Source organism: Tiliqua scincoides, chromosome 10 (genome assembly GCF_035046505.1).
Source record: "Tiliqua scincoides isolate rTilSci1 chromosome 10, rTilSci1.hap2, whole genome shotgun sequence".
In the NCBI taxonomy this organism is placed as follows: domain Eukaryota; kingdom Metazoa; phylum Chordata; class Lepidosauria; order Squamata; family Scincidae; genus Tiliqua; species Tiliqua scincoides.
The window spans coordinates 6,667,945-6,680,024 of NC_089830.1; the positions used below are offsets into that span (position 1 = coordinate 6,667,945).

General features: G+C 46.8%; 1 protein-coding gene across 6 annotated transcripts in view; it reads left to right on the forward strand.

Annotated features, from left to right (window-relative positions):
• Positions 1-12,080, forward strand: part of MACF1 (microtubule actin crosslinking factor 1) — a 270,575-nt gene that overhangs the window by 135,850 nt on the left and 122,645 nt on the right. For 5 of the 6 annotated variants that reach the window (XM_066638188.1, XM_066638183.1, XM_066638186.1 and 2 more), the window contains 5 exons: positions 260-416; positions 1,360-1,477; positions 6,105-6,167; positions 8,313-8,554; positions 9,664-9,793. In XM_066638188.1, the coding sequence (XP_066494285.1) occupies positions 260-416; positions 1,360-1,477; positions 6,105-6,167; positions 8,313-8,554; positions 9,664-9,793 (710 nt within the window). The remainder of the gene's footprint in view (positions 1-259; positions 417-1,359; positions 1,478-6,104; positions 6,168-8,312; positions 8,555-9,663; positions 9,794-12,080) is intronic. The other variant, XM_066638184.1, reaches the window with a different exon arrangement.

Consider the following 12,080-nt stretch of genomic DNA (forward strand, 5'->3'; position numbering starts at 1 on the left):
ACTTCATAGCGGCATGAAAAACTCCATCAGAAAACGGCCAGGACCATCACTGGACCCAGTACCTGAAATTGGGAAACCAGTGGAGTAGTTTGAGAACCAGTATAATATGATCTTATGAGTTAGTCCCAGCTAGAAGCTGGGGGGCAGCAATCTGGGCTGCAGATCATTCTGCAGTGAAAATAAATAGCAATTAAATGCCACTTGCCCATGTTCGACATTGCAATTAATGGAACCCCCTTCTCTTTCCTTTCCTTGGCAGAGAGAAAGGTGCATCGTCTTGCCAGGAACAGCTGGATGAGTTCCGAAAGCTGGTTGGATCCATCAGGAAGTGGATGAAAGAAACAGAAGGGAGTGTCCCAGCCACCGAAACATCTCTGGGCACCCATGAGCTGGAAAAGCGGATGCAGCAAATTGAGGTTGGGCAGAGAAAAGAGTCCAGGAGCCCACTTGGGGAGGAGGCTGGGAATATGCAATCACACAGAAGGGATGTGTGTTATCCTACAAGGGAAGTCCAAAAGAGTCTGGCCACGATCTGAGCTTGGCTTCTATCTGGGCTGGGATAGTCATTTGAAACCTCTTCCTGCGAAAGCATACTGTGCATTCTCTGAAGCTGCAGAGAATGAAGGGTGACGTTTAACGGGGAGCGTTTGTTTAGGCTGCCCATGGTTTTCCTATGTCTTGGAAGGTGCATTTACAAAGTAGATTATATGCTAAGGTGCACCATCAAAAAATCAGGAGAACATAAGAATGGGCCTGTTCTGTCCACAAGGCCAACTGAGGCAGTCACCTCAAGTGGTACTTGGCAGCAGGCTCCCACCTTTTACCTCTTCTGCTCCCTGGCTTTGAAAAGGAAGCATGCAACTGAGCAGAAGATGAAGTGTGGAGGAGATTAGTACAGTGGGCCCTCAGTAACTGCAGGGACTAGGGTCACAGCACTGGGGGGGGCAGGGTTGTGACACCACAGGGACTCATCTGTGAGCCACACCAGGCCTTCCTGAGGTTTCATGCAACCTCCCAGCCTCCTGGGTGCAACCAAATGTCGCTTTATGTTTACGCCTGTAACTTCCAGTCACATCCGGCAGGTGTCCTGAGGCACAGGGAGCCTTCCTGCCTCTCAGAACACCTTCAAAGGGGACCAGAAGTCACTGCTGTGAACTGGAAGCCAGTCGCATCTGGGAGGTCCTCTGAGACCCGCTAGCTGTAGATGCTGAAATCCGCAGGTGCCAACACCCACGGAAGAGGAGAACCTACTATAAATCTGATGGGTCATTCATACACAGTTGTGATCTCAGCCAGATCTTTGTGTAATCTTAATGCCAATGGTCACCTTCAGATGGCTTGACTGTGTCCCATTTCTAGGTCTTATTGGAAGAATGGACAGGGAGAGGAAACCTTGTGGAGGAAATAAATCGCAGAGGGACAGCCTTGGAGAACTTGATAGTTGAAATTACCGCTCCTGATGCACAGTCCAAAACAGGTGAGTGAGACAGACAGGTGTGGATGTGTGCTCCTTCTCAGAGTTGTTTTGGTACCACAGGTGGCACTGTTTTTTTTCTCATCTTAGAATACATCCTGACTTCAGGTGCTTTATTGGGTAGAATTTATCCAAGCCTCCACCATATGGGAAAGGAGGGAATACAGACCGTGAAGTTTGTACAGCAATAACTTGACTTTCATCCACTTCACTTTCATCACTTTGCTTTCTTGGCACTTGCCAATTATAACAACATTTCAAATTTCGTCCATTTTCATCCAGACTTCCACAACATTTGTCAATTTTCTTGTTTATTTTTCTTTTATTTACTGTTTATGTAGGTTTACACACACATTTGGATGTGTTTTATACAGTGGTTCTCAAACATTTTAGCACCAGGACCCACTTTTTAGAATGACAGTCAGGACCCAGCGGAAGTGATGTAATGACTGGAAGTGACACCATCACTTTAGACTTCAAACATAAGCTGTGATTAGCCCAAGGTCCCATTGCACAGCACGCTCGTGCTGTTAACTTGGAATCCAAACATTCCAGCTTGGAGATCAAAGCAGAATGCAGACTTGGATCTTTCTCCAACCACACAGCCCTCTCCCCTTTCCAGGATCCCATCTTCCCACCTATTCAGGGCAAAGCACCAGTCTTCTCTTCCACCAGTTGCCTGCTCTGCCTAGCAGCTCTGTACACTGTATTTTCAGTTCTGCATTTTCAGTGTTGGTTGAGCTAGGTGCTATGCAACCCACCTGAAATTGGCTTACAACCCACAGTTTGAGAAACACTGCTAGTTAGTTATTTACGTTTTTCGCTCTGCCAAAAAAATTTGCAAGCTAAATATGGCTGTGCTTTGACATTCATCCATTATTGACTTTCGTCCATGGTCCCTCACCAGATGAAAGTGTCAGGTATTGCTGTATTGTTTCAGTTTTCCAAACTGCATGGAGAAACGGGTGGTGGTGGTGCGGGGGGTTGTCTCATGTAGCTTTGGTTTCCTCTCTCATGTTTATATGGATTTTACAGGCACAGGGAGTGGCACCATAGCTCAGTGAGAGAACACATGCTTTGAATGCCCCTGCCTAATCTCCATCCTCTCCAGTTAAAAGTTGTCAGGCTACAGGACTGGGCACAGCTCATCTCTGCCCGAGCTCGTAGAGAGCTCCTGCCAGATACATTCAGCTGCTGTCCTGGGCTAGATGGACCAGTGGTCTGGCTCGTGTAATGGCAGCTTCCGGAGTTCAAAACTATAAGCTCTGTTCCAACAATCTGCAAAACCGACTAACCAGAACTTGGAGCAGATGCTAGTTTGCTTTTTTCTCTAGTCTCGCAGTTGCTGCCATCAGCAAGTGCTTAAAATCTACCACTTGCTGCCAACGCTTCCACAAGTTTTTGAAATTCCTACATTGCAGAGCCATGAAATACCATCCGTATTTTAAAATGACTTTCCTTCAGATTAAGAGTAGTAAGAACGTTTGGATCCACTTTTAAAGATATCGAACTAAGCCTCCCCCTGGAAATTATCTGGGAAATTAGATATTGCTTCCAAATCCTTTTAACTTCTTCTCCAGTAGGATTCAAGTACAGTATTATACAGGTGGGCCCCCATGTTGTAAACAAAGGGGGATTTGGGTGCTCAGGGTTCTTAGTTTTCGAAACCTAAAGCCCTCAAGGCCCCTCTGCTCAGTAGTACTGCCATCACCCTGTATGTGCCAGTGCCTCAGTTCAGGGACACTGAGACCCTCTAGGCTTAATTCTATCTCTTGCAGGCACTGAGATCTTTCTCCAATTAAAGCCTCAGCCCTCAAGTTACTAGACCTTAATGAACACTTGGTAGCTTGCTAAATGGCTAGGCAGAATTATGAACCTTTGTCCCCAACAGACAATGAAACAACTTAGTAAAAGATATTTGAGTTTATTAAGTACATAAGGTTACACACTCTACAATAAGGCAGCAAATGCTAGAGGCATAAACATCTAGGAAACAGTATCAGCAATAAAATAATAAAGCTAGCTGGCTATCTCTACTAAACCCTATCTCTCACCTGGGTCAGTTACTCTTGTAGATCTCCTAGCTTCAGGGCTACCTATGAGGCCAGGTGCCCATGATGGACAATGGAGCTCATACGCGTGCAGGATGTTGCACCCAAAACTCTGTTCAAGAAGGACACACCCACACCCCCTGGGCACTCATTATTATACTTCTTATGCTACTAGTACTGAGGTAACTTCATACTTATTAGACTGTCCAGTCAGAACCCTTGAGGAACAGAACCTTCTCAAGTTTGGCCTGGTTGCTAACCCCTCATAGTTCTTACCCCTCCCAACTGGAGATCCACAGCTGCACTCCATCACGCTTGATCAGGTGCCTCTCTGTTTGCTAAGGTGCTAAACATTCCATTGGGTTGTAATTCTTGTTATCTGTCCTTCCTGACCAGCAAAGGAGAGACAACAATCCTTTTGTTTATTTACTCGCATTCCTGCAGCTGGGAACTGCTAGCAACTTCTCCGTTACACTGTCTTAGTTTAGCTCAGGCTTCTACTGCCAACCTAGGCCTAACATGTACTTATTCATGACACCCCATATGCACAAATCCAGTATCTGACAGCATCTCCAGGTAGGGCTGCGGCGGGCAACTAGTCTTTCTGTAGCATGCATAATGTCATGTAGAAGCAAACCAGAAGTTGCGGAAACAGACCAGATGTAGCTTCTGCAAGGCATTATGGGAGCCACGGAGGCCAAAGGAGTGGGTTGTGAGTCTGGTGCGACCCAGAAGCGGCCTCCAGTGGCTCCCAGTAAAGCTTTATGGTGCAACAGCAAGCATCAGGTCACAACCCACCAGTGGGTCGTGACCCACAGTTTGGGAAACACTGGATGCCACTGCAACAGTGGAAGAATCCAGTGCAAGAGCATCCTGGTCATGTTCCCTCTTTTCAGCTTTACTCTTGGACAATTTAAAACCTTCCTTGGGATTTCAGTGGGGAATGTTTGTATTTTTCTTCCTTTCCCTGAGGCAGGTTTTCATGATATCACACATATATCATGGTATAACAGGTGTCGTGTTTCTTCCCCAGAGGCAGGTGTTTTTTATTGCAAGAGAGAGAAGCCTGAGATGTACAATATGGGGAGTTAGAGAAAGGTTATTTTCTAGCTGGAGTGTGAGAAAAAATAAATGGATACATAGATGGGGTTTGACTTGACAGCTTCAACCCACAGGAAATCTAACCCAAGCCACAGCTTCTCTGAGGTTACAAATGGAATCTTAGGAGTGGTGTTCCTTCCACTGCTTAATCTTTAGCTGAGGATTCTCCCAAAGAATATATTTGTAGTCTTTGTTGCATATAAATTGTGTGACATGGAATGTTGTATTGTCTTCTGATGTGCTAATTCTGTTCATGTTTGGGGCTCTCTGTTTCAACTTGGGTTCGTCCACGACTTCCAGGTACCTGAGGCAGCACACCAAACGCACCCCCCCACCCAGCAGCATACCAGCCTCTGTCATTCCTCCTCCCACTTCCTGAATTTAGAAAGAAATGGGGGAGCAGAGCAGAAGTGTGGAAGATAGAGAGTGGTGGGCTAGAGTGATAGAGAAGCTCTAGTCCACTGCTGTCTGTTCCTCTTCTGCTCTGTTCCGTTCTTGCTTTATGAATCAGAGGAGTGGGAGGAAGGGAAGGAAGAATTCTGGAGACAGATGGAGGTAGGAACTTCCTGTTAACCTCATGTGACCAGCTCAGTTGACCTTGTGGATGGCCCTTGTTCTGCTTTCAGTCGTGGATTGATTCTGGATTCTGATGCAATTTTGTACTTTAATTGGGCAGTGTGGTAACTCCAGAAATACTGCCTCTTTATAATCGATCTCCCAGGGGTAATGTGCAATAGCAATGATCACATAGATTGCCTGGATCATAGACTTATACTGTATTCTGCTTTGACATGCTACTACAAATATCTACCTTGTTGTCCAAGTAACATGAGTGGGGAAATCTTTAGTGAAGCTGCCAAAACTGGGGATTATTCGAGTGAAGGTCGCAACATATCACTGCCAAGTACTGAGACAATGACTTTTCACCTTGTGTGAATATGTTAAGGCCCGTGTTCTCATGTTCTTGATCAGACAGAGGCTGTGTGAAGCAGCATGATGTGCTTTCATGATGAGTAGCCCAACTTCCTGTGTACTACAGCAAGTCCTCACTTAAAGTCATTTGTTCAAAGTCAGTGAAAAAAAATTGATTCTTGGCTAGGGCCACTGTTGGGGTGGAGTTTGCAAGCTCTCCCCATATCTGGTGGCACTTGGGAAAGTCACTAGGAAAGGCGACTGGGAACATCTTGTGGTGCTCCGGTGGGTGTGCCATTATGCGCTCCAGTCTTCCAATCGAGAAAAGGGTAAATACAATGGCTGTTTCAGATGTGAAGAAGGTACCCCATTGGCTGGCCTTATGGGGAAGAAGCTGTGAGCTATCCCGCTGGCAGTGATATAAATCCAGTTTTAGCCTAAATTTGACCTGGGGAAGGGGTTGGGTTCAAGCTGCAGAGAACGTGGCATGTGTATGTTTCCAAATGTCTGTATTGCTAACTCGTTTGTCTCTGTTGTTCTGTCCGCCTCCTTGTCATTCTGCTTAGGTTCTGTGCTGCCCGCTGTGGGAAGTTCTGTGGGCAGCGTTAATGGATACCACACTTGCAAAGGTGAGGGAGCCCAGCCTATTGTGCGTGCTTGTGTGAGTGTCGTGATGCTGTTACCTGTTTTTGGTTTTTCTAAATTGCAGGGAAGTTGATCAGCCTGAGTTCCTCTGTGATCTTCTTGTGAATGGAAAGTGGCTGGTATTTTGGAGTTGGATTTGGTTGTGAATTCGGGAGGGGTGGAGCTCAGAGGTTGAACATGTACTTCATATGCAGAAGGTTCCAGGTCAATCTCCCACATCTCCAGCTTGAAAGGACCTTGGGTAGTAGGGCTGGAAAATGCCTCTGCCTAGGACCTGGAGAGCTGCGGCAAGTCTGTGTAGAAAATACAACATCCTTGGTATCTGCAGGGGACCCAGGACCCCTTGCAGATACTGAAATCCATACAAAAGAACATAAGAAGAGCCCCGCTGGATCAGGCCAAAGGCCCATCTAGTCCAGCTTCCTGTATCTCACAGTGGCCCACCAAATGCTTCAGGGAGCACACAAGACAACAGACACAACCTGCCTCCTGGTGCCCTCCCTCGCATCTGGCAATCTGAGGTAGCCTACCTCTAAAACCAGGGGCTTGCACATACATACCATGACTTGTAACCCTTGATTAACTTTTTCTCCAGAAATTTGTCCAATCCCTTCTTAAAGGCATCTAGGCAAGATGCCATCACTAGTTCCTGTGGCAAGTGGTTCCACAGGCTAATTACACACTGGGTAAAGATATATTTTGTTTTGTCTGTTCTAACTCTCCCAACACTCAATTTCAGTGGATGTCTCCTGGTTCTGGTGTTATGTGAAAGGAAAAAAGCGTCTCTCTATCCACTCTATCCATCCCATGCATAATTTTGTATGTCTCAATCATGTCCCCCCTCAGGCACCTCTTTTCTAGACTGAGTGCCTGAGTGCATAATTAAATATGTGTGTGTGGGGGGGGGGGGGCTGGCCATTTGCTGCTATACTTACCTGGAGACCGAGTGTACCCTCTCCACACTTCAGAACACCTCCCAGACACAAGAGGCCACCAGTGCAAACCAGAAATGGCTTCCAGTCATGCCTGGGAGGATCTCTGCAGCATGGGCCCAGCAGTGTGCAGATACTGAGCCTGCCACTAAAGAGCCACTAAAGCCCTGTACTGCAGCCCTGAGCCTGCCACTGAGCCTGAGGCAGCACTGAGGCAGCCCTGAGCCTGCCACTAAAGCCCTGTACTGGGCTAGGTAGAGCAATGGCCTGACTTTGTCAAAGGCAGCTTCACATATTCATGTAGCATCCATAGCTTAGAAGCTTAAGCTTCTCATGGAGGAGAATTGGCTTGAAATTGAAGCTCCCGGAAGTAGTTGGCAGTGACGTAATCACTGCCACCTATCACTTTCATCACTGCTGCTTCGTCACCACCACTTTGCCTCTACCACTTATTTCCACATGCTGTGCTTCGTGCATGCTACCATCAGCCCCGGGCCCACTGCAGCTGCTCACCTGAGTTAGGGGACACAACAGGGGAGTGGGGCCCCCACAAAAATGTTTTGCATTGGGCCCTATTTCTCCTGGAGCTAGCCATACCTGAAGATCTATACCAGGGGTCTCTAAACCCCGACCCGGGGAACAGATGAGGCCTGCGACAAGCCTCTGTTCGGCTCCCAGCAAGCCTCTGGCCCACAGCCAGCCTCTGGCCCGCTCAACCAGATGTGACCAGAGCTGTGCTCCAGCTGCGTCTGGAGGTTGTTCTGAGGGCCAGGGAGGCCATGCACCTCCCCTCAGAATGCCTTCTAAAGACCTAAATAATCACTTTCTCATTTTTCTGAAAAACAAGAAGTGACTTTTTGGGCCATCTGAAGGCCTTAGGCTTTCTGAGTCTTTCTAATGTATGTATTTAAATTTTATATTTAAAATTTATTTATTTTTCCAGCCCCTGACACCATGCCAGATATTTGATGTTGCCCTCTGGCCTACAAGTTTAGAGACCCCTGATCTATACAACTGAAACAATCACGTAATCCCTCCCTGCCTTGAGCCTCCTCCCTCCTTCAGTTTTATTTCTCAATTGCTTGATTGTAAGCCCATCTGGGCAGGGACCTTTCTTTTCATGCTGTGTAAAGCACCATGAGTATTGATGGTGCTATTTTTAATAATAATATCCAAGTTGCTTTTTTTTTCTTTCAGATTTGACAGAGATCCAGTGTGACGTGTCAGATGTGAACCAGCAGTACGAGGCGCTGGGTGCCACCTTACGGGAACGCCAGGAACTGCTGTCAGCCATGCTGGTGAAGATACGGGATGCCCAGGAGGAGGTGGGCTCAGTGCTGAAGTGGCTGGAGTCAAAGGAGCGGACCTTGACGGCACTCGAAGCCTCCTCCTCACCTACAAAATCAGAGACCATGCGAGCCCAGGCAGAGCATAACAAGGTTTGGTTCTTTGTACGGTTTGTAATTTGTAAGGGAAGAGAGGCACAGAGCAGAAGAGGAAGGAGAAGGGAGTGGTGTCTAGTAGTGGCTTCAGTGCTCTTGTCCATCACTCTCCTCTCCTTCACACTTTCCCTTTCACTTCGTTTGAATCCAGGGGAGAGAAGGAGTGAAGGTGGCATCTGGCGTACCATCAAATAGTGGGCAGGGACAGTGTTTGGTGTGCCACCTCAGGCACCAAGTGGTCTTGGCTTGGCCCTGTCCTATGAAAAGCTCCTACTTGAGCCATGCAGAGTACTATACTTAATTCCCTAATCATTAATTGACAGCTCTTGCAGCTTTCCTCCACCATCGCAGCACTCTGCCATGCTACTACATGGGCCCTTGATATCCATGGGGGAATCCATTCCAGGACCCACCCACCCCACGGATGCTGGAATTTGCTGGAGGCTGTTACAGCATTCAAATAACTTACCTGAAAGCCATGCCCGGCCCTCCAGAGGTGACACGTGGCCTCCCGGCCTCCCTGGAAGCCTCCTGGATACAATGAGAAGCCACTTCCAGTTGCATCAGTGAGGCCCTCTGAAGCCCTCTGCTGTGTGGGCATTGAAATTGGCACATGCCAAGCCCACAGATAAGCAGGGCGCATTGTATTTGCAAGGCACAGCCTTTTCTGTTGTTCCTTTCTGCATCCATATAAAACACAAAGCAACTGGAGTTATCAAATTCTCTAATACAGTGTTTCTCAAACTGTGGGTCGTGAACCAATTTAAGGTGGGCCCCCATTCATTTAAATATTTTATGTTTAATATATTAGACTTGATGCTTCCACGGTATGTGACTGCATTTGGGGAAATGTTACAGACCTTTACTTTTAACTAGCTACTATGAATAGTCTTTTAACAATGATAGCAAATGAGGCTTATTCCTGGGTAAGTGTGGGTAGGATTGCAGCCTGGGATTGTTACAAATTTTCCTGCTTGATGATGTCACTTCAGGTCATGACATCACTTCTAGTGGGTCCTGACAGATTCTCATTAAAAAAAAAAATGAGTGAGAACCACTGCTCTAATATCGTTATCCTCTGTGGGTGTTTTTGTTTCCCCCTAAAGGCATTTCTGGCTGAGTTGGAACAAAATGCTGTGAAAGTTCAACAAGCAAAGGAATCGCTTTCTGAACTCCTGGAGAAATATCCTGATTCCCCAGAAGCAGGAAATTGGAAGAGGATGTTGGAGGACCTAAGTATGTGAGCTGATGACCTCCAAAAAGCTTGTGCAGGGTTGAGCGCAATTCTGGTTCAGTTCTCAAGTCAAAAGCGGTGTGGAGATCCATTATGGTGAAATGCAACTTGTGGGGTTGGTGGTGTCTTATGATAGTGATGGAGTGGTAGGATAAGAGGAAAGTGCAGAGAGCATGACTAAGGAATGAGAGATTGCAGAGTACAATCCAGTGGGAGTTTCTTTTGCCCAGGCCCCTTAGAAATGAATGCTAGGGCAGCATGCTGGCAAAGCCTTGTGAAATCCCTGTGCCTTCTTTCTGCTACCCAAGCCAGCCCAGTCACCTCCCTTACTCCTGCCTCTGCCAGCTCCTCTTCCCATTATGCCTATTCTTCAAAAGCAGGAAGAGGTAGTGTGCAGAGATGAGGCAGAGTGTGGCTTTGCTCATTCCCCACACACTTCCTCTTCAGCTTAAAAAAAAATAGCTCTAGTGGGAGGAGAACGCACAGGGGAAGGGGAGGGGTTGTGCGTTTCTGCGTGTGTGAAAGTAAGGGGTTAGTGATGGTGCACCTCAGGTGTGGGAGCAGGGAGGGCTTGGGCCAGCCCTGAATGAATGGGAGCTGAAGAAAGAAGACAGTCATGCATTTACATAGCTCCCATTCACAGGCACTCAAACTGTCTCTGTTTATCAGAGGCAGTCCCTTCGTTCTGGGATCTGTTCCCAGTGAAGATGACTAATCTTACCTACTGCTCATTTGCAAATGTTATCAACCCTCCCCCACCCCCCACTGCTGGGTTTCTGGAAGAATTTTTTGGGTGGTGGGCGGCTGTGTCTTAATTTTTCTGCACATGCATGAGCTTAGATGCAAAATGTCAGGGTACCATTTCCGCCACCTCCAAATCTCTGATGCTGATGGGAACTGTGGTTGATTGTATTTATGTTTCAGCAGTTCCATGCTAAATGCAAATGGTCCCCTTGTGAACGTACATATTTGTAGGCTTTCTTTCCAGATAACCTAGTGTTTGCTTGGCTTCAGAAACTGGATTGCTTCAGTGATTTTCAGAGTACATGTGTGCTCTCTTAACAACCTTCCACTTAATGACAGACCACATATACATCGGTGGTCAAAGCACAGCAAAGAGGCTTTTAATGAGGCAGTCAGGTCTCCCATAGCCTGCAGCAGAGTGTCTGATTACACAGCAAAGAGGCTCTTCGTGCAAAGAAGAGACAATCAGTCTCCAATAACCTGTCTCCAGTAACCTGTGGAGTGTCTGTTTACACAATAAAGGCACTAGATTGGGCTGAATGTTTGCTTAATGACCTAACTGCATAACAACGGGGATGGAGAACGTATCTTCATTGTTAAGTGATGCACACCTGTAAATTGATGTAGCAGGTTAAGCAGAGAGTACAGCAACATGCAAGGGAAGAGATTGTCCAGCAGAGATCTTCAGTGTGAGAACAGGGGAATTACATGTGTCTGAGTGTGTTTCTGTTCTTATCTGTGTAGTGTGTTAGGCTGTGCAGTCATTTCCACAAGGTTTGTGCAGCAGAACTTCCCTTTCCAAATTGTTCCTGCAAAAGCTGCTTTTTGAAAAAAAAGATGTCCAAATCTCCCTTTATGGCCAATGCAGATTTCTGAGGGTCAAATTAGGTTGCAAGTGTTCTTTCATGGCAGTTGCCTGCTCAGATGCCCAAACTTGTGGGGTGTTCCTTTGTGATTGAGAGTTCTCATTATTCATCTTTATTAGTCTTTTGTCTTTATGATATGGATTAAAATTATGTTGAAGTTGTCTCTCCATCCAGTCCTAATCACACTTTTCTCCATGGCCTGTCTATGAGGCCATCTGAGCAGTGGCAGGATCAGGCTACCTCCTGAGCAGTGGTCACAGATGTGTCTGGGCTGGATGTTGCAGCAAGTACTTTGAATAATGACAGATACTTGGCAACCAAAGTGAGTCATTTCAGAAGGGTTATTTTCAGGGCCAGCCCATGCATGAGGCCAACTGAGATAGCTGCCTTGGGTGGTAAATTACATGGACAAAATCCTCTTACCCTCTAGTCCACCAATCTCCTACACGCTTCCATTCTCCTCATTAGTTCTGTATCCAGAGAGCAGGAGGAGGAAAAGTGGCAAACTGAGGCAGCAGTTGGTGTCCCACCAGATAATGGAGGGGGTGGTATTTGGTAAACCAAATACACATTTGGTATCTTGGTCAAAACCTACCTGCACCCTGGCCAGTTTCTGTGGAGAATCTCTCCCTGTAATGATGGCGGCTGGCTTGGAGAATGTCAGTGGGCAGGGGAGGAA